Consider the following 23042-nt stretch of genomic DNA (forward strand, 5'->3'; position numbering starts at 1 on the left):
GGACCGATCAGGCCGATCGGTCCCCGACCGATCAGAGTTCTCACAGAGTGCCCAACTCTGTGTGGAATCTGATCGGTCCACGGACCGATCCCACCTCGGCGTCCCCGATCGGTCCCGGGGACCGATCAGCTCCATCTTGATCGGTCCCGGGCCGTCGGTAAGCCACGTAACCATGATCGCCTTACGTTGGTTATCCGATCGGTCACCGACCGATCGATACCCGTATCAGATCGATGCGATCGATCCGAGCTAATTTTGCCCAAACCAAGTCCCAAGTCTCCCAAGCCAACATCCGGTCAACCTTGACTGTTGGTATATCATGCTAGCATCCGGTCACCCTTGACTGCTAAGACTCTCCACCAGTGTCCGGTCAATCCTTGACCTACTTGGACTTTTCAACACCAGTGTCCGATCATCCCCGATCCATCCGGATTTTCCAACACCGAAGTCCGATCATCCCCGATCCATCTGGATTTTCCCTTGCCCTTCACTCACCGGACTTTCCAACCGCCTAACATCCCGATTAGGACTTTCCCCTGGCTTCACTCACGGGACTTTCCACACCGCCTAACATCCCGATTAGGACTTTCCCACCGCCTGCTCCACTCACGGGACTTTCCACAGCCTAACATCCAGTTAGGACTTTCCCACGGCTCCACTCACGGGACTTTCCACACTACCTAACATCCCAGTTAGGACTTTCCCACGTGCCAAGCTCCCTGCTTGGACTTTTCCAGTGCCAAGTCTCCATACTTGGACTTTTCCAGTGCCAAGTCTCCATACTTGGACTTTTCCGTTGCCAAGTCTCCATACTTGGACTTTTTCCGAATCAGGTCAACCAGGTCAACCTTGACCTACGGTTGCACCTACAATCCCCCAAACATATATTCTTGTCTCACATCAAGAATAGAACTCTCTCACAAGAGTCAAACATCAACATGCAACTCAACTAGGTCAATCTTGACCTAAGGTTGCATCAACAATCTTCCCAAGTCAAACATCAAAATACAACTCGAGTCAAGTCAACTCGAGTCGGGTCAACCAGGTCAACCTTGACCTAAGGTTGCACCAACACTCTTGCCCTCATACTCCCCAACAGAATGGTATTGCGGAGTAAAAAAATCGACATATTTTGGAGACTACTCGAGCTCTCTTTCTTGGGGCCCATGCCCCGCAGTACCTCTGGGCTGATGTCGTCTGTACCGTCGTATATCTCATTAATCGAATGCCCTCCAAAGTATTGGGGTTCCAAACTCCTCTACAAGTTTTGGCGACCTCAGTCTCATTACCTACCATTCTGATGCTTCTACCTCATATTTTTGGATGTGACTCTTGTCCATCTTCTTGAAACCCAACGAACCAAGTTTAATCCCCATGCCATCCGTTGTGTTTTTGTGGGATATGGTACTCACCAGAAGGGGTATCGATGATATGACCCATCGACTCACCATACATATGTTACTTTAGATGTTACCTTCATGGAATCTGAATTATTTTACTCCCCCACTACTTCCCTTTAGGGGGAGACAGTATCAGAAGGGACTACGTAACTCTCATATGACCAACTAAATGAAGCAAACATTTCACTGTCTAACTTAAGAGAAACAACAAATTATTCGAAAGATTGTCTAGGAGGAACCACTCCCTTAACAACAAATTATTCGGAAGATTGCCCATGAGGAACCACTCCCTGTCCGGGCGACACAGTAAACCTGCTGGAAGAATCTTATTCTGGCCCAAGCAATACTATGCAAGTACCACTCGAGACCCCTCCCTCGGCAGTATCCACCAGCCTATCTCCTGGGAATATCATTGAGGTGCATCCTTATGCTAGTGATAAAACTAGTATTGTTGGCTATGAATTACCTTTCAGGAACAGTAGGGGTAAACCTCCAAACTGGTACTCTCCTGAAGGAAAAACTAGGCAGTCTAAATATCCCATTGCAAATTATGTATCTACACTAAGGTTATCCAACCCTCTAAAATACTTTGTATCTGAACTATCCTCAAATCAAGTTCATACAAGTGTAGAAGAGGTATTGAGAAATCCTATGTGGACTCAAGCAATGGAAGAAGAGATGACAACATTGCTTAAAACAAGACATGGACGCTAGTATCACTACTAGAGAATAAAAATATAGTGGGATGCAAATGAGTATTTTCTATTAAATATAACACTAATTGATCGATTGAGAGATACAAAGCAAGGTTGGTAGTGAAAGGCTATATATAGACATACGGTATGGACTATTAAGAAACTTTTTCACCAATAGCAAAATTAAATACTGTCAGGGTACTATTATCTCTTGCAGTAAATCTTGATTGACCTTTGCATCAATTTGATGTAAATAATGTTTTTCTCCATGGTGATCTAAAAGAAGAAATATACATGGAAGTACCTCTAGGTTATCGGACAGATACTCAAACCAAAGTGGTATGTAAGTTGCAAAGAACTCTGCACCAGTAGCAAAATTAAATACTGTCAGGGTACTATTATCTCTTGCAGCAAATCTTGATTGACCTTTAAATCAGTTTGATGTAAAGAATGCTTTTCTCCATGGTGACCTAGAAGAAGAAATATACATGGAAGTGTCTCTAGGTTATCGGGCAGATACTCAAACTAAAGTGGTATGTAAGTTGCAAAGAACTCTGTATGGGCTGAAGCAATCTCCTAGAGCATGGTTTGGTCGTCTAACTACTGACATGAAAAAATATGAGTTCAAGCAAAGCCATTCAGACCACACGTTATTCTTAAAAATCATCAGGGAAAGATAATTGCTCTAATAGTATATGTAGATGATATGATCATTATAGGAAATGACTCAGAAGGAATGACTAATTTAGAAAGGAGGCTGGCCACCGAATTTGAAATGAAGAATATTGGAGGATTGAAGTATTTCTTGGGTATTGAAGTTGCTCGCCCGAAGCAAGGTATATTTCTTTCTCAAATAAAATATGTTCTTGACTTATTGACAGAAGTTTGACTACTAGATTGCAAACATGTGGACACCCCAATAATCCAAAATCACATGCTTGGAGAATACACATATCAAGTTCCAATAGACAAGGACATGTATAAAAAATTGGTGGAGAAATTAATTTATCTCTCCCATACTCAGCCTGATATTGCATATGCAGTAAGTGTGGTGAGCCAGTTCATGCACAACCCAAGTAAAGATCACATGAGAGCGGTGATTCACATTCTCCAATATCTAAAGTTATTTTCGGGAAAGAGACTTATGTTTACAAAGAACAACCATTTGTTGATTGAGGGAGTAAACAGATGCTGATTGGGCCGGTATAATTTCGAATAGGAAGTCCACCTCTGGGTATTTTACATTTGTCGGTGGTAATCTAGTCACTTAGAAAAGTAAGAAGCAGAATGTGGTGGCTCTATTTAGCGCCGAAGCGAAATTTCGAGGTATGACAAAATGGGTGTGTGAATTCCTCTGGCTAAGGAATCTATTAACTGAAATAGGCTTTATGCCTGATCGTGAAATTGATTTATTTTGTGATAATAAAGCAGCGATTACTATTGCTCATAATCCAGTTCAGCATGATCGAATAAAGCATGTGGAAGTTGATCGACACTTTATTAAAGAAAATATCGAAGCAAAGATAATTTGGTTTCCTTTCGTCAAATCTGAAGATCAACTAGCAGATATACTTACAAAATCAGTATGTAGCAGAAATTTTCATGACTCACTCAACAAGTTGGGGTGAGACATCTACCTACCAACTTGAGGGGGAGTGTTGGAGTGAGTTAAGAAAGATAATAATTGAGTTGGTAACATTCAATTCTTACTGTAATTAGCGGATCATTTGTTAGGAATATAATATCTAAATTATGGTAGAGTAGGAGGTATTAATTAGCATTTAATTTTTTACTGTAATTCATATTACGTTGCATCATTATACAATGTATATATTCTCGGTGAATAAAAAATAAGAGAGAAAATCTTCTACCTAAAGGTTTAACATCTTCTACCTGCAAGACTTGGGCTTGAACAACCCTGCATCGTCGCTTCGCTTGACATGCCTTGCGCGTATGCCACGCCTCGAACATTTGCCAAGTATGCCTCCTGCATAACTTGGTCTTTGGATAACACCCCGCGTGTTGTCAGAATCCTCACCGCTGCTTATCATGCCTTGCGCGTATCCCCGGCTCAGATGTATGTCAAGTCTTCCTCCTGTAGACTTGGGCATGGACAGTGCCCCACGCACTGCCAGTACGCTGATTGGAATAGCTTGCACCCATGCCACGCCCGCTGGTTTGCCAAGTCTACCTCTTGCAAGACTTGGGCTTGGACAACCCCGCACCGCCTAAATGCTCCGTTGCTTGGCATGACTTGCGCCCATGCCATGCCCGCTGGAAATGCCAAGTCTGTCTCCTGCAGACTTAGGCTTAGACAGTGCCCTGAGCACTGCTAGTCCACTGCTTGGCATGACTTGCACTTATACCACACTTGTTGGAATGACAAGTCTCCTTCTTGCAAAACTTGGGCTTGCACAGTGCTCCGCGCACTGTCGGTCCACTGTTTGGCATGGCTAGCGCCCATGCCACACTCGTTGGAATGTCAAATCTATCTCCTGTTAGACTTGGCTTGGATAGCCCCGCGTTGCCCAAAGTTAGGGGGCTAACACTTAGTCAGATGGGCGGCTCGTAGTGGCGGATTGACCGTTAAAAAATTATCATTTGGTAGGGTGGCCTGTCATCTTGGCGGATGGATAAATTTTATCTCCAATTTAATATAATTTAAGATGAATTACCAGTTCATTAAAAATTTTAATTATTTTACAAACAAACATTTATAGAAAAATCCCTAATAAAATTATAAATTTTAAATTTCACACTTACCACAATAATTCAGAAAAAATCTAAAAAGATAGATATATCATAATAAATTCATAATTCATAATGTAATTTTGATTTTTTTTCCCTTCTTACCTTCTCAACTTGATGGCCAACCCGAGCGGATCGACCCGTCTGAATCCACAACCTAGATGGATTGATCTATTTATATTAACTTTTAAATAAATTAATAAAATTTTAATCTAACTTAAATGGTTTGATGTGTAATTGGACCAATATAACTCAAATTAATTGTTACAGAAAAGAAGATAGAAAAAAAATAAAGCCCATATAAATATAGAAAGAGAAAGAAACTTTAGATTTATTTTAAAAATTTTTATTTTATTTTCAGAACATCCATATTTATTATTGTAACACAGTCGTGACTTGTGAGTGCTGATTTGCAAAGTTGACCTTCTACTTAATTAATTGCTTTCGCGGGGATACCAAAATGTTCGTATTCTTCAAAATTTGGTAACCGTTGATTTATCGGGATCAAAATCAGGCACTCCCCACCGCAGCAGCTCTGGTTTTCTGGATCCTTCTAGCCACGTCGGCCACCTCGCGCTCGCATTCCGCGTGCGGTCTTGTTCCGCAAGCCAAGCCAATTCCTTTGTCAAGCCTACGCCACCGCCACGACTGGTCTGTTAACTCCCGTTGCCTGTATATAACCCTAACAGCCGGCTCCGTGTCCGGCTCTGCCCCTTGCTCCGTAGTCCAGATCTCGCTTCGCTTCCCTCCTCCTCCTCCTCCCGTTCTTGTTCATCCTGATCCGCTGCTGCCTGATCATCGATGAACGACGCCTACGCCAAATCTGTCCCCGAGGTAAGTCTACCCACTCCTCTCTCGCGCCAATGCCGAGCCGCCTCCCTCTTGGATTCTAGTGCTCGTCGCTTATGCTTCTTGCCTCAGGTGCTCGAAGCATTTGGTGTAGATCCGAGCAAGGGTCTTTCAGATTTCCAGGTGTGGCTGCCTCCCTTTCTCGATCTTCTCGTCCAGCAAATCTGGAGCCGGCAGGATTAAATTTAGTATTTCATTGCCGTTTCACTTCTCATTTTCAGGTTTCTCAGAATGCAAATATATACGGAAGAAACGGTACGCTTTCGTGTTTCTGGTCTATGCTGAGCTACTCTAAAGTTTTTGTTCCGGTCTTGGGATTATATAATAAACAACATTGTAGTTTGTATTGTCAAAATTTTTTGTTCTGGTCTTTAGCGCAGTTTGTACTATCAAAAGTTCGTCATAATTAAGTGGTGGCTAGCGAGCCTTATTGCAAAGCTACAATATCATATCATGATGATATAGTTTCCTGACTACTGTAAGTGTATCAATGCAGACATCCAAATTTGTCTACCTGCAATGACCGATCACATTCCTAACATAGGACTACTCAATTGATAACTTACTTGCTGACTGTAAATAAATCTGCTAAGTCCTTACCCCATCAGTGAAATGATTAACTTCGCATGACCTACTTCTACTATTTCAACTTGCAACTAATTAGATAACCAACTTCATTTGACTTGATGATGCATCACAACATGACTAATACTAGTACCAACTTGTTTTCTGTACTTCGTACTCTATCGAACACAACAAATAAGATGACCGACCAATTTAGATCTTACTTGACTGATGTACAACTAGTGAGAGACTGACCATTTTCTGCTGCCACTACCCTTGACCAAGTTATAAATACTGTAATCCAGTGAGAGGTAGACCATTTTTTTTTGGCAGTCCACAATGAACAGAAATTTTCACAATCAGTTTGAGTTGTGCAAGCAGTGTGACATAATATGCACTCTACACAACCCATGTACAACTAGAGGGGGAACTGATGAATGCATGGAAATGAGATGCATGATTATGTTTTTTTTTTTTTTAAAAAAAAATTAACTTGCTGCCAGATCAACTCCTGAGTGATGACATTGAATTACCTCGTCTAGCCTACTTGTGCCACCATCAATGCGTAATTAGTGAGATGGATGATTTTTGTCAATCAACTAAAAATTTAAATTGTCAACCATCGGTTTTTGATTTTCCTGCTCTACATTTTTGTAATAAATTAACATGATTAAATATTGAACTAAATTTAAGAATACCAATATTAACAAAAATAAAAAAATCACTTCTCACTCTGAGCAGGCATGCTTCCATTCTGTGCCTATAGCCTAAGGTGTCCTGGAGAATCTTGTATTTGTTTTTTTTTTGTTTTTTTGCGATGAAGATGTTGTTCCTCTAATATTCTCGAGGGGGCACATGTGCGTGGGTGTTTTTTTAGCTCACTCTTTAATATTTGTTTGGATATCTTCTTTGATAATCTTTTTAGGCGTATTTCAAACTATGAATAATTTTCTTCATAAACATTAGTACTGAATTAATAACAAGGTATTGATCCAATTCCTTCTTTCAAATGAAATAGCAGTTCGATAAAAAACAGATACTCTTTGTGGTAACATGTTATTTGGCAGTAGCAATTTCTTCTACACTGTATGCATTTTCTGGCTCATCACTGACTTATTTTTGTTCCATGTTTGGCTATGGCTATCATTTGCAGAGCTACCTGAAGAAGAAAGTAAGTTAAAATTTTCTCTCTTTTGCTTGGGATAATATATATATTTTTGTTATCAGTCATCGATCATTGGTTTGATTTAATCATTCAATATGGTGATAAATGCAGAAACATTTTTTTCGTTTGGTTATCTCAATTCTCAAGTATATAATGTGACACCAAAATGTTATTCTTATATTACCATTATATTTAAATCTTTATGGGAGAGTTTTGGTATTTCTCTAATTTTCCCTGTCTAGATTCAACTCTTACAATTTGTTTGATTGTAATTTCAGGAAATCAAATAAAATGAAAATAAGAAATATATATGTTTTTTTTTTCTTTCTAAGGATGACAATCTTGTTCGTCCAAAAAATATTTTTTTTATAGAGAAGTTAAAAAAAAAGAAGAAAATGACAAACATGTTTGTTTTGTTACTTTTGTTTTCATTGTCCATTTTTTTTCTTTGAAAAACCTTAACGTTTGAAATGTTAAGGTTTTATGTGCCAAGGGTTTACTTCAACATTGAAACGTTAAGGTTGTATTTCCTACAAGGGAAGGAAATGTAGGGCGAAACAAGGTGGTGAGAATATTTTTTCCAGCTGCCTTTCTCTCCATTTCCCTTGGTGGAAATGAAGGAAAAGACAGGTAAAGTTGTTCCCAGTTTGCCCAAATTTGCTTCTGCTCCATCTACATAGAAACACATTGTTCACATGCATTGGCGCTTAATTCTGATCCAAAGAAATTTAATATATCTTTTTATTTTTTTTTTCATTTATGTATATATATATATAAATTTAATTTTCAAATTTTCTTTTCTTTCCTTCATGGAAATGGTTGGAAGGGAACTGGTAATTGAGCGGTGTTACCTGGTTCATCAATTCTTTTTAGAGGAAATTCTGGAAAGCTGTTAACATTGGGGGGCATTTTGAAAATTACCCTATTTTTATGTTCTTCAAACTTTTTGCATTTATTCCATGTATCCTTGACAGGATAGAAATGAGTAATAAGACAAGAAAGGTTAAAGTGTAGTGGAGCTTTTGGAATCTTGTGTAATGGTGTTATTTCTCTTAAACTAAAACGAAATTTGTAAGAATATAGTGCACTAGCAGCCATATTTTATGTATGCCAGTATTGGGTGATTATTTTTTAACATCACATAAAAAGTTAGCATAATAGAGGTGATTATGCTAAATTGGATATTTTTTTATCCGAAATAATGGAAAATATTACTAATGATTAATTAGGTGTAATTAAACTTATTTGTAATAAATGACAAATTGAGTGAATATAAGTCATAGATGATATATGTTTAAGAATTATGAATAATATACTCAATGAGAAAAGATGCAACAGTTAGAGTTGAAGATGAGAGTTTTGGGAGGCCTATGAAAATTGTATCTAATTTAACTAATAGTAAGATCTGACTAGCTTTGTACTTACTATATGTATCCTTAATGGTGAAGAATGATCCAAGTAGCCAACCCCAAATAGTTGGTATTTGTGGCTTGTTTTTGTGTATGGCAAATTGACTTTACATTTGATATTCTTTGGGCATTTGGCATTTTTTCTTATCTCCTGTAATATTATTATGTGGGCAAGCTACATAATTGACCTCCCTGCAACCTGAATTACACTTAGATCAACCTAGTGACTAGGCAACTAATTCATTCACTCCCATGTGCAGGTACTCCTTTCTGGAGAAGAGTCCTGAAGCAGTTTGATGATTTACTTGTTAAAATATTAATTGCAGCAGCCATTGTTTCGTTCCTTTTAGCTTTAATCAATGGAGAGACAGGGTTTACAGCTTTTCTAGAACCTTCTGTAAGAATTCTTTCGATACCATTCTTTCTTTTATATGACTCATGTTACTGATTCAACTGTATGTTGGCTCAGATGGAGCCATTTCTTGATTAAACATTATATGAGATACTCTTAAGGTTGGCATGCATAATAGTCCTAGCAAATCATTAAAAGACTTGAGTGGAAGTATTGGCTTGAAAAGAAGGTGCATGTTTGATGGTTTCACCAAATCAAGAAAATATTTATGTGGCTGGACCATGCAGAAGTAGAACACCTTTCTACCATCCTTCATCTGCATTTGGAGAGTGTAACTGAAGACAAGGTGCAGTTATGTGCTCAGTGTAGTGCATAGCAGGGTTTGAAGTGTCGTGCCGCTCGAAACCACTGGAATTTACTGTTCCAGTGAGGAAGCGAAACCTGTACAGCAGGCGGACAAATTTTGCCTTCGTCATCCGTCGGCAATCGACGCCTCTGTGCCATTAGAAGCGTCGCGTGACGCCTCCGCCGTTGGATGCCGCCAGAAGCGTCGCGCGATGTCTTCGTTGGTGGCGGAAGCGTCCCGCGACTCCTCTACCGTGCCGGAAGCGTCCCGCGACTCCTCTGCCGGCGCCGGAAGCGTCGCGCGACGCCTTCGCCGTCGGTGGAAGTGTCGCCCGAGTGCACCTCGCGGGACTCGCGTGACGGGATTGGGATAGGATCATTATTGCACAAAAGTAAAAAGATTTAATTAATTAAATAATTCTTAACTAGACTGTGATATTTTGAATAGACTTTTATAAATCTTAATTAAATTATTCTTATAAAATATATAAAACTATATTTAAAATTTTTAAAAATTATTAATTGATATTATAAAAAATTCTTTTTTTGCTGTTTTAAATTTATTTAAAAATTCTAAAAAAAAATAATAAATCATATTTATATTCTGATAATTTATTATTTTTTTATTTTTTTACTGTTTAATTGATATTTTAATTTTTTTTACTATTTAAAATATATAAGATTTAACCTAATACTTAATTAAATAAATAAACAATTAATTTATATAATTATGATGTATCAACTTTAATTTGAGTAATTAATACATTTTTAAAGAAAATTATATTTAATTATTTTTTCTAACCATGTTTAAACAACTGATATAAAATCAATATAGAACTTATTTTTAAATTATACACAATAAACATATTTATCTGATAATTACTATATATAAAAAAAAAATATCGAAATTTTATCGGCACAGCATGATATGATACCGAAACCGTATCGTTCCGGTCTAAGACCGAAACCTCAGCACAGGTCGAATTTTTAAACCTTGGTGCATAGAATATAGTTCCAAGAGTTAGCAACACACTTCTAATGTTAATATCATCTATGATCTATTCCAATACAATCAATATTGATATTGTGTAAAATCACTGATTTTGATTGATTGAATTTAGTTTGAATCTGGCTGAATCAATCTTAGTCAACTATATCAAATCCCCATTTTTGACTTAACTATTCAATTGATAACAATGACAGAAAAACTAAGGGCTAGTCAAATTAGTCAATTAGAATCAATATTCTTCCTACCCAAGCTGATAAATTCTGATTTTTTTGGATATTTTCCAGAATGAATTGAAGAGCGTGGACGTGGATCAGAACTGTAGTTTAATATGCTACTATATTATATTTAGTTATTTATTGCTAAAATTTAAATTATTCTGCACTTCTTCTGCTTCTCTGGTCTGATCTAGCTCTTTATTGTGGATTTCTTTTATATGGAAGTTCATATATAATATTCAGCTCTGATTTTAAATTTGCACCATAGGCTTGCTGACGTTTATTAAACTCCTATAACATAAACTCCTTTTTTTTGAAATCTTTGGAGGATCACTATAATTTTCATTGTCAATCGTATCATCATTGGATTTCCTGTCAATTTGGAATTCGGAGTTCATAAATGGAATGGGGCCCCTATAAAGGTCATCTGTTACCCTACAGACTCAACAACTTGTTTTTTGCTTGTCATTTGCATTTCCAGTTACTTTAATTTCATTGGTGGCATTATTTACTCTATTTCTGCTGTTGAAATAGCTATATTTAGGTGCATCGAGTACTTACGTTTTTTTTTTCCCAGTAATCCTCTGTCGTTTAATGTGTCTTTAGTTGATCACAGGTCATACTTATGATCTTGGCTGCAAATGCAGCAGTAGGTGTGATAACTGAAACAAACGCTGAAAAGGCTCTTGAGGTAATTTATACATTTTCATTTGACTTTATTATTGTTCCATAGTTATAATCTGTTTTTTTGGCTTATGCTTATTGTGATAGTAGATGGTATTTACTCCACATATGCCTTTTGCAAAAGCTTATAGTTTGATTAGTTGAACCTCACTGCATGTTTGGTTCATAGGAATATCTATTCCACTCTCGATGAATTTTGTGGACTAGCTGTTTTTGCATTTGGATGCTAAAAGATACTGCAATAGCAATGTTCACTCTCAATTTTTATAACCTGTTTGTTGTACCAAGCCCAAAATTACTTATTTGAATATGTTCAAATTATTATTTGATCAACCAAGCTTTCTTAAGTTGGAAGAAAAAATATGAGAAAATCAAACTTGCTTCTTCTCCTCATTCTCCCAAGTAGCCTCCCAAGGTGGAAGGTGGGGAAACACAAGTAGCATACTATTACAGATTTACTATGGAAGGACTTTATTAAGTTTGAGAGTCTCTATTTACTAGGTTTCACTTTGATTTCTCATTTTGCACTATCCAGTGTCAGTAAGCTTCTTAGTTTGAGCTTGAGGCCGTTTTCCTCCAAATTTGTTCATGGCTGAGTCCTTTTCTTTTTTGACAGAAAACCTGAAATTTATTGGAATTTGAAGAGGAACATAAGCTAGGACTTTATTTTCCTCTTTTCTCAAATTGGCTTCGCAGCCTTGTCTTTCAGTTATTAATTCACACACAAATACCATGCTCAAAAGGAGAATCTTTGGAAGGTCTCATTGTTGATTGTTTTTTTTTTCAAACCTTAATGTAAATGAGTTAGTTCACTTGAAGAAGGAAAAAGCATCGTGCTTAGCTTTTATGAGCACGTATAAATTTCTTTTTTATTTCATGGCAGTAAATTCTACCTACTTTAAGCTTGTAACTTGCGTTTCTTTAATAACCACCTTATCTCAAATAAGATTAAATTTTATATATTTTCTACGACTTGAATCTTCTTGAACTAGTATCTGTGATCTTTTCACCTTATTCCTGTGTATCTTGCAGGAGTTGCGTGCATATCAAGCTGATGTTGCAACTGTCCTTCGAAATGGTAAACTCCATATCTTCTAAACTATTTCCTACCGATTATTACTCATTGGTGTTGCACATTGATGGTAACATCTCATCTCACCTAGGCGGCTAGGTTTGGCCTTTTGCATTCATTTCAATATTCTCATATCTGCTACATATTAGTTTGTATATAACTGATTGTACTGCAGTCTTATAAAAAGTTATCTTAGTCTAAATTACCAATGACAATTTATTATTCTATAATCTATATGCTTATATTTTTTTCTAGGATTGTAGTTGATGCATAATGGTTTCTTTAGACAACTAGAATACAAGAATTAATGATATTAATGACTTTGTAGAAACATTAGTGTAAGATGAAAAACCTTTCCATGTGGGAGATATTAAAATGAGAGGATGGAGGGAGATGAATCAACATCTTGCACACAATTATGAGCACTAAAAAGTGGAGAATTGGAGAGAAAGCTGTGGATATCTTGGGAGTTGGTGTTTAGTCAAAAGGGTGGAATCATGGTTTCAAGTGCCAGTTGGGGTTATAGCAGGCATGCTTAAATATATAGCTCTGGTCACCGACCGATACTAATATTGTGTCCACATGAAAATGTTATTGTGTGGCTGTGTCAACAAGGTTCAGTTGTATCATCTGAGACAAACCTTATACCGTTTGAAAAAGAAAGATACTTTTTTCCATGACATCCTTTGATTCTGCCTGCTGATCATGGAGACATTAAAAAGAGGAGTAAAAGGAAATTTCTCTGACATACTTTGATTTTGTCTCCTGGTCATGAAGACACTAGATATTAAACTATAGTGTGCCAGATATGCAACATTGGAATTCACTGAGTAAAAGGAAAATTTTCTTCCAATGACATCCTTTGATTCTGTCTGCTGATCATGAAGACGCTAGGAAGAGGAATGAAAGAGAAGAAACATCAAAGGATGGTATTAAACTTTAGCGTGCCATGCCTATAGTGTGCTAGATATGCAACAAATTGGATTGTTGAAGAATTCACATTGATCCTGCTTATTTCAACTTTAAACTAGCCTTGTTAGATACCAATGGTTGATTCTGAATGAAAATACTTTGGACCAAAATTGCTCGAAATTAAATGCAACAAAACTGCAATGACATTTGCTTTGCCAATTTGGAACCCAAATAGGCATGACTTCATACCATATTATATAATATTGGGATTCATGGATCAAGTGTGGAGGGAGGGAGGGAGGGAGTAGCTGACTGGCCTGATACTGACCTATAATGCTGATTCATCAACTTTTTTTTTAAAATATTTTTTGGTTAGGGATGGACTGGTAAATAATCAGGAACTTCCTTTGTAAATAGGCCAATAAATAAGGTTGTATATATAAAGTCAGAATAAGATAATTTAAACGAGGTTGAAAAAGTCTATACATTGCTGAAGCAATCTTCTCTAATATGGTTTGTAAATTTGTTATGCTATTGTCTATTTACTAGATCATTCAATATTTCCTCTTACCTCTCAATGAAGGAAGCTTATTGTTCTGTTTGTTTATATAGATGATATAATCTTTACTTACAACATTAAGTCTATTGACACCATTAAGTCTTTCAAACCAAGGACTTGGGCTACATAGTGGTTCCTTGGTATTGATACCAACATTTAAAGCGGTAGCGTGCTTCTAATTTCCAAACCAAGATAAGTACCAAAGAACAAAAATACAGACTTGATTCAGAAAGTAGGGAAATTTATAGCTTTAACTTACAAGCTTCCTTCACTCTACTCGAGTAAACCTCAGAGTTCGTCTGATGGTCTAGCAAAAGTTACATTGGGGGGGGGGGGGTTATAGGAAAGAAAGCAAGGATCGGGTGCGCTTTATGGGCCTCATTGCATCCTTATCTTCTTTCTTTACAGCTCCCCGATAAGATTCGGCTTAGTGCCTTGATTGGACGGCTCCCCAGTGCTCAGTCCAATAATTCACACTTTATACAAAGGTAGTGCTTGCCAACACTAAAGTAGTATATGGGTCCACCACGCTTGTATCATATGCTGAAGGTTGGTGTCCTTCTTGCTGCGTCGTTTGTTAGATGTAGGGCGATTTCCAACTGGTCATCCTGTTGTTGGACAGCTGGTAACCAGTCACCATACCAGTTTCTTTTAGTGCTTTGTCGCCTGTACTCTGATAACTTGATTGCGTGGATCTCCCTGTATTGTTGTAGTGCTTTGATGGCCTGCTGGGCTACTTCTCTTTGTATTCGGCCCAGCTCGGCTTCGGTTGCTTCGAGTATATCTCCTCTGATTCGGTTTCGAGTATATCTTCTTGCAAAAGTCTAGTTCATCAGAACAGAGGCCCAGAAAGGAATCAAAGGAGATATACTTGAAGCAACCGAAGCCGAGCTGGGCCAAATACAAAGAGAAGCAGCCCAGTAGGCCATCAAAGCACTATAACAGTACAGGGAGATCCACGCAATCAAGTTATCAGAGTACAGGCGACAAAGCACTAAAAGAAATTGGTATGGTGACCGGTTACCAGCTGTCCAACAACAAGATGACCAGTTGGAAATCACCCTACATCTAACAAACGACAAAGCAAGGAGGACACTAGCCTTCACCATATGATACGAGCGTGGTGGACCCATATACTACTTTAGTGCTAACAAGCACTACCTTTGTATAAAGTGTGAACTACTTTAGTGCTGGCAAGCACTACCTTTGTATAAAGTGTGAATTATTGGACTGAGCCCCGGAGATCTGTCCAATCAAGGCACTAGGCTGAATCTTATCGGGGATTGTAAAGAAAGAAGATAAGGATGCAATGGGGCTCATAAAGCGCACCTGATCCTTGCTTTCTTTCCTATAAAAACCTCCCATGTAACTCTTGCTAGACCATCAGACGAACTCTGAGGTTTACTCGAGAAGAGTGAAGGAAGCTTGTAAGTTAAAGCTATAAATTTTCCTACTTTATAAATTCCCTACTTTCTGAATCAAGTTTGTATTTTTGTTCTTTGGTACTTATCTTGGTTTGGAAATTAGAAGCATGCTACCGCTTTAAATTTTGGTATCAGAGTTCCTATTCATGGGGAGATATTTATATCTTACAACTAACTTATGCGCATGGTATATTTGAAAAAGCTGGTATATTAGGGCTAAGCCTATTCACACCTTCATAAGTCTAACAGATTGATGCTAAGATGAGACAGGTTATTATCTGATTCAGAGAATGAAGATTAGTTGGCAATTTAAACTAACTTGTCATCAATTTTTAGGTGCTCCAGAAAAGGGGTACATGAATGATGATTGACCTAATTCTCTCATATGTAGGTGATCTGCATTGAGCTATTATGCTCTTCTATAAGGCAATCTAATATCATAGACGAGTAAGAAGCAAATTATAGTGATCATGTCAATTGCCAGTGCAGAGGCACGTATTTGTGAGCTTATATGGCTCAAACAAGATGATTGAATTGCTAATGCTCCTATTAAACTGATGAAGTTATACTGCAATAGATAGATTGCCATGTACTTTGCTTTTAATCTAGTATTGATGACGATTTTGTTAGATATCATCACTTCCTTCTTTTATTTGTCTGCTTTGCTGACTATGTCCTTGGGTGGTCCTATAGTTGAAAATAAAGTAGCTCGAGTGGAGTGTTGGATACTTCTAAATACTTAGGGACTTTCTTGTAAATATACCAAGACACAAGGTTGTATATGTATAGTTAGAATAAGGTAATATTCCTAGGTGTGTGTTCCCTAAATCAACAACTCTCTTTTTCCTCCCGTTTTCGATCTGTCAATAACTAAATCTTATTCCACTAGGTAGGGTCGGCTATATGAATCCTTTTACACTATTGAGCTTTATCTTCCACTATATCATCACCTATGCTTAAATAAATTTGATCTTGTTTTATTATTGCTAATTAAGTTTTTTTTTGTCTTTCTCTTCCTCGTTTGATATGCGTGTTATTTATTAGTCATCTAAGTACATGCCCGTACCATCTTAAACGTATCTCTTGGATTTTTTTCTTAATAGATGTAACTCCGACTTTCTCTCTAATGCCCTCATTTCTTATTCTGTTCATTCTCGTATGTCCACACATTCACCTTAACATCTTCATCTCTGTAACTCTCATCTTTTGTTCACGTGCTCGAGTCATAACTCAACATTCAACTCCATATAACATAGCAGGTGTAACACTAGTTTTGTAGAATTTTTCTTTTAGTTTTAGAGGTACTTTACGATCACATAAAACACCCAACGCTCTCTTCCATTTCAATTATTCTACTTGTATTCTATGTAAGACATCTCTCTTAATCCCTCCGTTATTTTGCAAAAATGATCCTAAATATCTAAAGCTCTCGGTTCCGGGCAACTCGTCATCTCCTATCTTAATAATTATCTCATGTTTCCCGTCAAGATTCTAGTTTAGCATTTACTCCTTCACGTGTTTCATCTACCAAAATAATATTATCTGCAAACAACATACACCATGGTATTGTGTCTTTAATGTGTGCAGTAGTTCGTCCACAATTAGGGTAAAAAGATAGGGACTTAGAGCTTATCCTTGATGTAACTCTATCTTTATTGGAAAATGCTTCGATTACTCCGCTTGAAGTCTTACTCTAGTTGTTACATCTTCGTACATATTCTTAATTAGTTCAATATATTGGTCCCCTCGGGATAGTTTAGCGGCTAGCGCATGAGGTGCTGCCAACTTGAGGTATGCAGTTTGAATCTCGACATAGCAGAGGTAAATGCCTCCCTCATGCGCTAGTCACTATTCCAAGGGCTAGTAGCAACCCGTGATTTACCTCCTTCGTGTTACCCTGGGATGGGTTGGCGGGGGCGCTGGGCGAGCGCAGTCGCCTTTTGCCAACTTAATTAGTTCAATATATGTTATGCCAACACCTCTCTTTTCTATAATCTCCATAAGACTCTATCATAAGCTTTTTTTAAGTCAATGAATACCACGTGTAGATTTTGTTTTTGCTCTCGATATTTTTCAATTAATTGTCTAAGAAGATCTATAACTTCTATTGTCGACCTTCGAGACATGAATCCAAATTGATTTTTGGTCACCATGGTCTCCTTAATCTTTTTTGTATTACTTTTTTCTAAAGTTTCATGACATGACTCATTAGTTTAATATTTCTATAGTTTGTATAATTTTGTACGTCTCCCTTGTTCTTATATAAGGGAATTAGTACTTATCTTTATTAAACATTTTTTTTGTTTTTAATATTATGTTAAATAATTTTGTAAGTCATTCAATATTTTATTTCCCTAAGCACTTCCATACCTCTATCGGAATATCATCTGGTTCAACGACTTTTTCATTGTGCATCCCATTTAAAGCTTGTTCTGATGTTTGAATTCTACAATAAAAATTTAAATTTCTATGTTCATTTGACCTACTTAAATTACCTAAGTTAAGTTGATCACTTACACCTTCATTAAAAAGTTGATAAAAATATCTTTTCCACCGCTCTTTTATTTCTCTATCGTTTACTAGTACCCTATTACATTCATCTTTAATATATTTTATTTGAATAAGATCTCTTATTTTCCTTTCTCTCATTTTAGCTATTCTATAAATGTCTCTTTCCCCTTCTTTTGTATCCAATTTTTGATATAATCGTTCAAAAGTTTCATTCTTTGCTTCATTCACTAATCTCTTAGCTACTTTCTTGGCTATTATATATATTTTTTAAGTTTTTCTCGTTCTTACAAATATATAATTCTTTATAAACTATTCGTTTTTCCCTCTCTTTCTCTTGTACTTTCTTATTCCACTATCAAGATTCCTTACGGTGCATGCCCCTTTGACTCATCGAGTACATTCTTAGCTACTATTATTAACTTTGATACCATCTTATCTCATGTCATATTAAAATCACTTTATATTTCACCAATGCTTGTACTCTTACCTTCTTAAATATATTTTACTTTCCCTCTTTTAATTTCTACCACTTAATTTTAGGAGTCGTATAGATTTTCTTGCTATTGATACTATGTTTGAGGCGTGTATCCAACATTACTAACCTATGTTGGATAGTTAAGCTTTGCATGACCTTGCAATCTTCACAAAATTGAACATAAGGAACAAAATTTGTCTACTTTTTCCTCTCTTCATTTTTTATCTCTCTCTTCCACTTTTTTTCTTTCTATCACAAGTGAAGGGACTTAAGGTCAATCAATCACTATTTCTTTCTCTTTGTTTGTCACTTGGCCTTATTTTATCACTTGCACCTTGGTTATTTAAGTATGAAAGATACGGTGAATTATGTTTGGTTCTTTTTATAGGTTGCTTTTCAATATTACCGGCCACAGAACTTGTTCCTGGAGACATTGTTGAAGTAGGAGGTATGCTGATCCAATATCTATTTTATGATGCTTGGTTCATAATTTGCATGATTAGAATTATTATTATTTTTCTCTTGTAGTGGGATGCAAGGTCCCTGCTGATCTGAGAATGATGGAGATGCTCAGCAGTCAATTACGTGTTGATCAGGCAATTCTCACTGGTACCTAGTTTCTTCTTGTCCGAATTTGCAGACTAATTATTTTGATAATTTTCCTTGTCTTTGGTTAGAACAATTTTAAGACCTCTGGGATTATATAGCTAAGCTGTTACACGATCTTCTTTGCAAGTTTGTGCTAATCGCATCTTGTTACGTATAGTGGATAAATGCCTGTTGTTATTGCTAATAATGACAAATTTGTAGGTTATGATGATCCTCAACTTTCTTCTTTACATATTGAATAGATGTAACCTTCAGTTCATGATCATGCTTGTCTACGGGACCTCTTTAGTTAAGTTTGATCAAGTACATCTAACTGATTTGGTTAATGTATATGTTTGGTGTTATAATCCAATTCTTTATATTTTCCTTTATTCTAGATTTGTGTGTATCACTTTGATTCCTTTATGCAATGGTTTAAATCTTGAGCCAGGGATTTGGTTGTCAAAGATATGGTTTCATATCATGCTGAAGTGCCAACCCATGATGAAATAGAGGAAGAAGAAAAAAAGAGATGCAGAAGAAGAAAAATAAGAGAAGACATCTATATACCTGTTTTAGTCCCTGGCTAGAATTGTACAGATTGACATTGTGTTGCTTGTCAACTGAATTAGTTTTGATAACACGATACTCGTTGGCATAATCAACACAGGCACCTCAGTCAATTAGTTTCGCTCCTTGAGACGTTTTGATCATGCAACCCAACCCGAACAGTATGAACCATGCTATTTGCAGATAGGAATATTTGTCTATATGCATGTTCTTCCACTGATTATTCTTTTAAAACTAGAAATTATATTCTTTTGTGAATTGACGGTGCTGCTTTCTGTGCTCTCTGAAATGTTTTACCAGCTTCGCTGCTATTGGGAAGATATTTTGGGAAATTATGGGATATCCTGATAATTAATTTTACCAATGAAATTGTTATGAAGACTAACAACTGATGTGAGCTTGACATTCGAAAGGCTGCTTGCTAGTGAAAGCTAGTCACAAGACTGGTTGGATCAGATTGGGTAGATTTGGATCAATTAAGGAAACAATTGAAAAATAGAAATTTCTGCAAAAAGGGGAGGAGGGTTTCAACTTTCAGAATCTATGGATCTGGGTGGTCAGAGAACCTAATCAAGATGATTGCATTTTTCTAATACATGGTATAGTGGTGTGAAAAGTGATGATTTACATACAGAAGACCAATAATTGAAGATGTTATGTGAAAAAGTTGATGGATAATAATCACTATGGATTAGTTTAAGTGAAGCTGGCTGTTATTACTTCTTCAAAAATCCATGCATATAGATGATGAATAATCACCGACTGTTGTTACTATGGATAAATTAGCGCACCTTTAGGGAATTTAATAATGGAAGGTGTAGGACATTCAACGTGGGTCCACTATCTTCTTTTTATTTGCTGGCTTAAGACTATTCAGGTCGGGTCATGTTACCACTATATAAAATAATATAAATTTCATTTTATGTTTTACAAATAATTTAACCAGATCTACGATTAATCAAACATACTTAAAAGTTATGCAACTTTAAAAAGTTATTAAAACTAATACGGCTTGGTAATTGAATTGTCATTCATTTGTATATTTAGGCTATGTCGTATCACTTTTCTTTGTATCTTTATTACTCATATTTCTAGTCAACTCTGTTCATGTCTTGTTATCTAGTGGTATTTAATTTTGTGAGTCCTATTCTTTCCTTTAGGGTGTCACATGAAGTTCATATTCAATTTCAAGCCATGGAATCATTTTTATAGTACTTGCACTGTCTTAATTGTTGCCTTGCTTCTAAATGTGGTTGAAAATTTCTTTGCACGCTCTCTATTTAATTTGTATTATTGTAAACCATTTGCAAAATGTACAAAGTGGTGTTTGTAAGCATGCACATTTCTGGAATTGGACTTGTAACCTTCAGTGTTTTTCATTTCTTTAATATATAGGTGAGAGCTGCTCAGTGGCGAAAGATCTTGAACCCACTGTAGCAACTAATGCTGTATATCAAGACAAGACAAACATCCTTTTTTCAGTATGATTATTTTCTATATCCTCATTCTCTTTGTTTTTGCTTCTATTTAACAGCTTTTATATTCCCCGAAGATATATTTGTTTTACCCTTTAGTATCTTGCAATGTTTGAACATTTTGTTATACTTTTCTTAATTTGACATATTTATTTATAGGAAAATTGTCTGTAGAATATGCTTTTCCATGAAACTTGGTTTGCTTAAGTTAAGTTTACTTGGATGGAAAGATAAGAGGATGGATGGAAAAGCTAGGGAAAATGACACAAAATATGCACGAGAGCTTCATGCTCTATTACAATTCTGTGATCTTTCTCTTCTCCCCCTCATATCTTTCCACCCAGCCTTAGGGTGTCCTTCTTGCGAGGGAATGAAACTAGGAAAGAAATAAAGTGAAATAAAGTCACTGAAAGATTTCTCAAGTACTTTGAACTATGGGCTTGCTGTATGCATTTTCCTTCAATTAAACTATACAAATCTTTTCCTTACTTTGTCTTACATTACACATTAGTATTTGTCTAAATCTTGTATTTGATGTGCAGGGTACTGTTGTCGTTGTTGGCAGAGCGAGAGCTATTGTAGTTGGTGTTGGGTCTAACACAGCAATGGGAAGCATACGTGATGCAATGTTAAGAACCAATGATGTATGAATCTTTTAGTTCTTTTACTTCCCTGCACTGATATATCTATTTATTCCGGGTGGATGATGGGCAGGTAGAGATAAAAGAAGCCGTAATATACCAAGATGGGATAGATAATCCTAGTATATGAAGATATGGTCTTACATTAAAATTAATGGGGGAAAAATGTTGTCTTGAAGAGATCACAAATAATTGGGACTATCTTGTTATTGTGGTTCATTATATTTATATTAATCCACATGCTTTTACTCTTAAATTTAGTCTGAGAAAACATTTTGGATGCTCATTTGCTATTTTCTGATCTTGAAGGTTTTACTAAAATGAAATGAAATTAAGATCACTGGTTATTAAAATTAAAAAAACATGTGAAAAAATAATGAGGAGCGATTGAAGAGGATAAAAAACAAGGTAGCTTAGTATACGAAGCTCCTGCCAATGTGGGGTCTCGGGAAAGGGTCGGATCACATTAGGCCTAATATACACAGTCTTATCCTACATTGCAAGTGGCTGTTTCTACAACTTGAACCCGTGACCTTCACACGGCACCAACTTTACCGTTGCACTAAGACTCCTCAACAATTGAAGAGGTTATGTTAAGAAAAACAAAACAAAACAAAAGGCGATGTAAAGAAAAGGAAATGCAAAATTTAGGAAAATGTTCATTTAATATACACACCCTATTTATTTTGTGAAACATGTTGTCTTTCTCTTCACTGCATAGCCTGCGATTGTTGGGTTTAGAAATGATAGAATAAATAAGCTTATCTCTCACCAATAACTTGGCTTTTTAGTTAGTGGAACCAGAAATTGATAGATCCAATTAATATGCAGAATCATCAATCAATTCCTTGCTGTTCGTACTCATAATTGCTGCTTAAAAAAATTATCTGCTTAATTTAGTTAGAGAAATTAACACTCTGAATTAAACAAATTTAAGAGCCACAATATGTACTTGTTAAATACAACACATTCCCTGATGAGTATATGGTCATATAGTTGATTTACATGATAAAATTGAAATGATTTTGCAGGAAACAACACCTTTAAAGAAGAAACTTGATGAATTTGGAACATTTTTGGCCAAGGTATTTTCTGTTATTATATTTATCATATTATATAAATATTGAATTATCAGACCATTAAAAAATGTGTTACAATTGATGCCCCAGACCGGTGCTATACTGCTATGTAGTGTGGGAAATGCAACACTATAGTAGGGCAACATTTATTTAAAACATGCTCAATATACTATATGTTTTCTCAAATTGTGATGTTATGGTTTCCTTGTATTTTTCCGTGGAATTATATGGATCAATTTCACCATTCTCTAGCATAATTGCATTTTTTTTTAACTTTGCGATGATAGTCATGCATAATCTC

General features: G+C 36.3%; 1 protein-coding gene across 2 annotated transcripts in view; it reads left to right on the forward strand.

Annotated features, from left to right (window-relative positions):
* Positions 1 to 5411: 5411 nt before the first annotated feature.
* LOC121983823 (calcium-transporting ATPase 3, endoplasmic reticulum-type-like) overlaps positions 5412 to 23042 on the forward strand; it is a 44224-nt gene continuing 26593 nt past the window's right edge. For both annotated transcript variants that reach the window (XM_042536461.1, XM_042536460.1), the window contains exons 1-12: positions 5412 to 5677; positions 5765 to 5815; positions 5914 to 5947; positions 7410 to 7427; positions 9091 to 9227; positions 11368 to 11442; positions 12468 to 12513; positions 18777 to 18836; positions 18917 to 18997; positions 20942 to 21027; positions 21564 to 21665; positions 22694 to 22747. In XM_042536461.1, the coding sequence (XP_042392395.1) occupies positions 5645 to 5677; positions 5765 to 5815; positions 5914 to 5947; positions 7410 to 7427; positions 9091 to 9227; positions 11368 to 11442; positions 12468 to 12513; positions 18777 to 18836; positions 18917 to 18997; positions 20942 to 21027; positions 21564 to 21665; positions 22694 to 22747 (777 nt within the window). In that variant the 5' untranslated portion in view covers positions 5412 to 5644. The remainder of the gene's footprint in view (positions 5678 to 5764; positions 5816 to 5913; positions 5948 to 7409; positions 7428 to 9090; positions 9228 to 11367; positions 11443 to 12467; positions 12514 to 18776; positions 18837 to 18916; positions 18998 to 20941; positions 21028 to 21563; positions 21666 to 22693; positions 22748 to 23042) is intronic.

Source organism: Zingiber officinale, chromosome 5B (genome assembly GCF_018446385.1).
Source record: "Zingiber officinale cultivar Zhangliang chromosome 5B, Zo_v1.1, whole genome shotgun sequence".
NCBI lineage: Eukaryota > Viridiplantae > Streptophyta > Magnoliopsida > Zingiberales > Zingiberaceae > Zingiber > Zingiber officinale.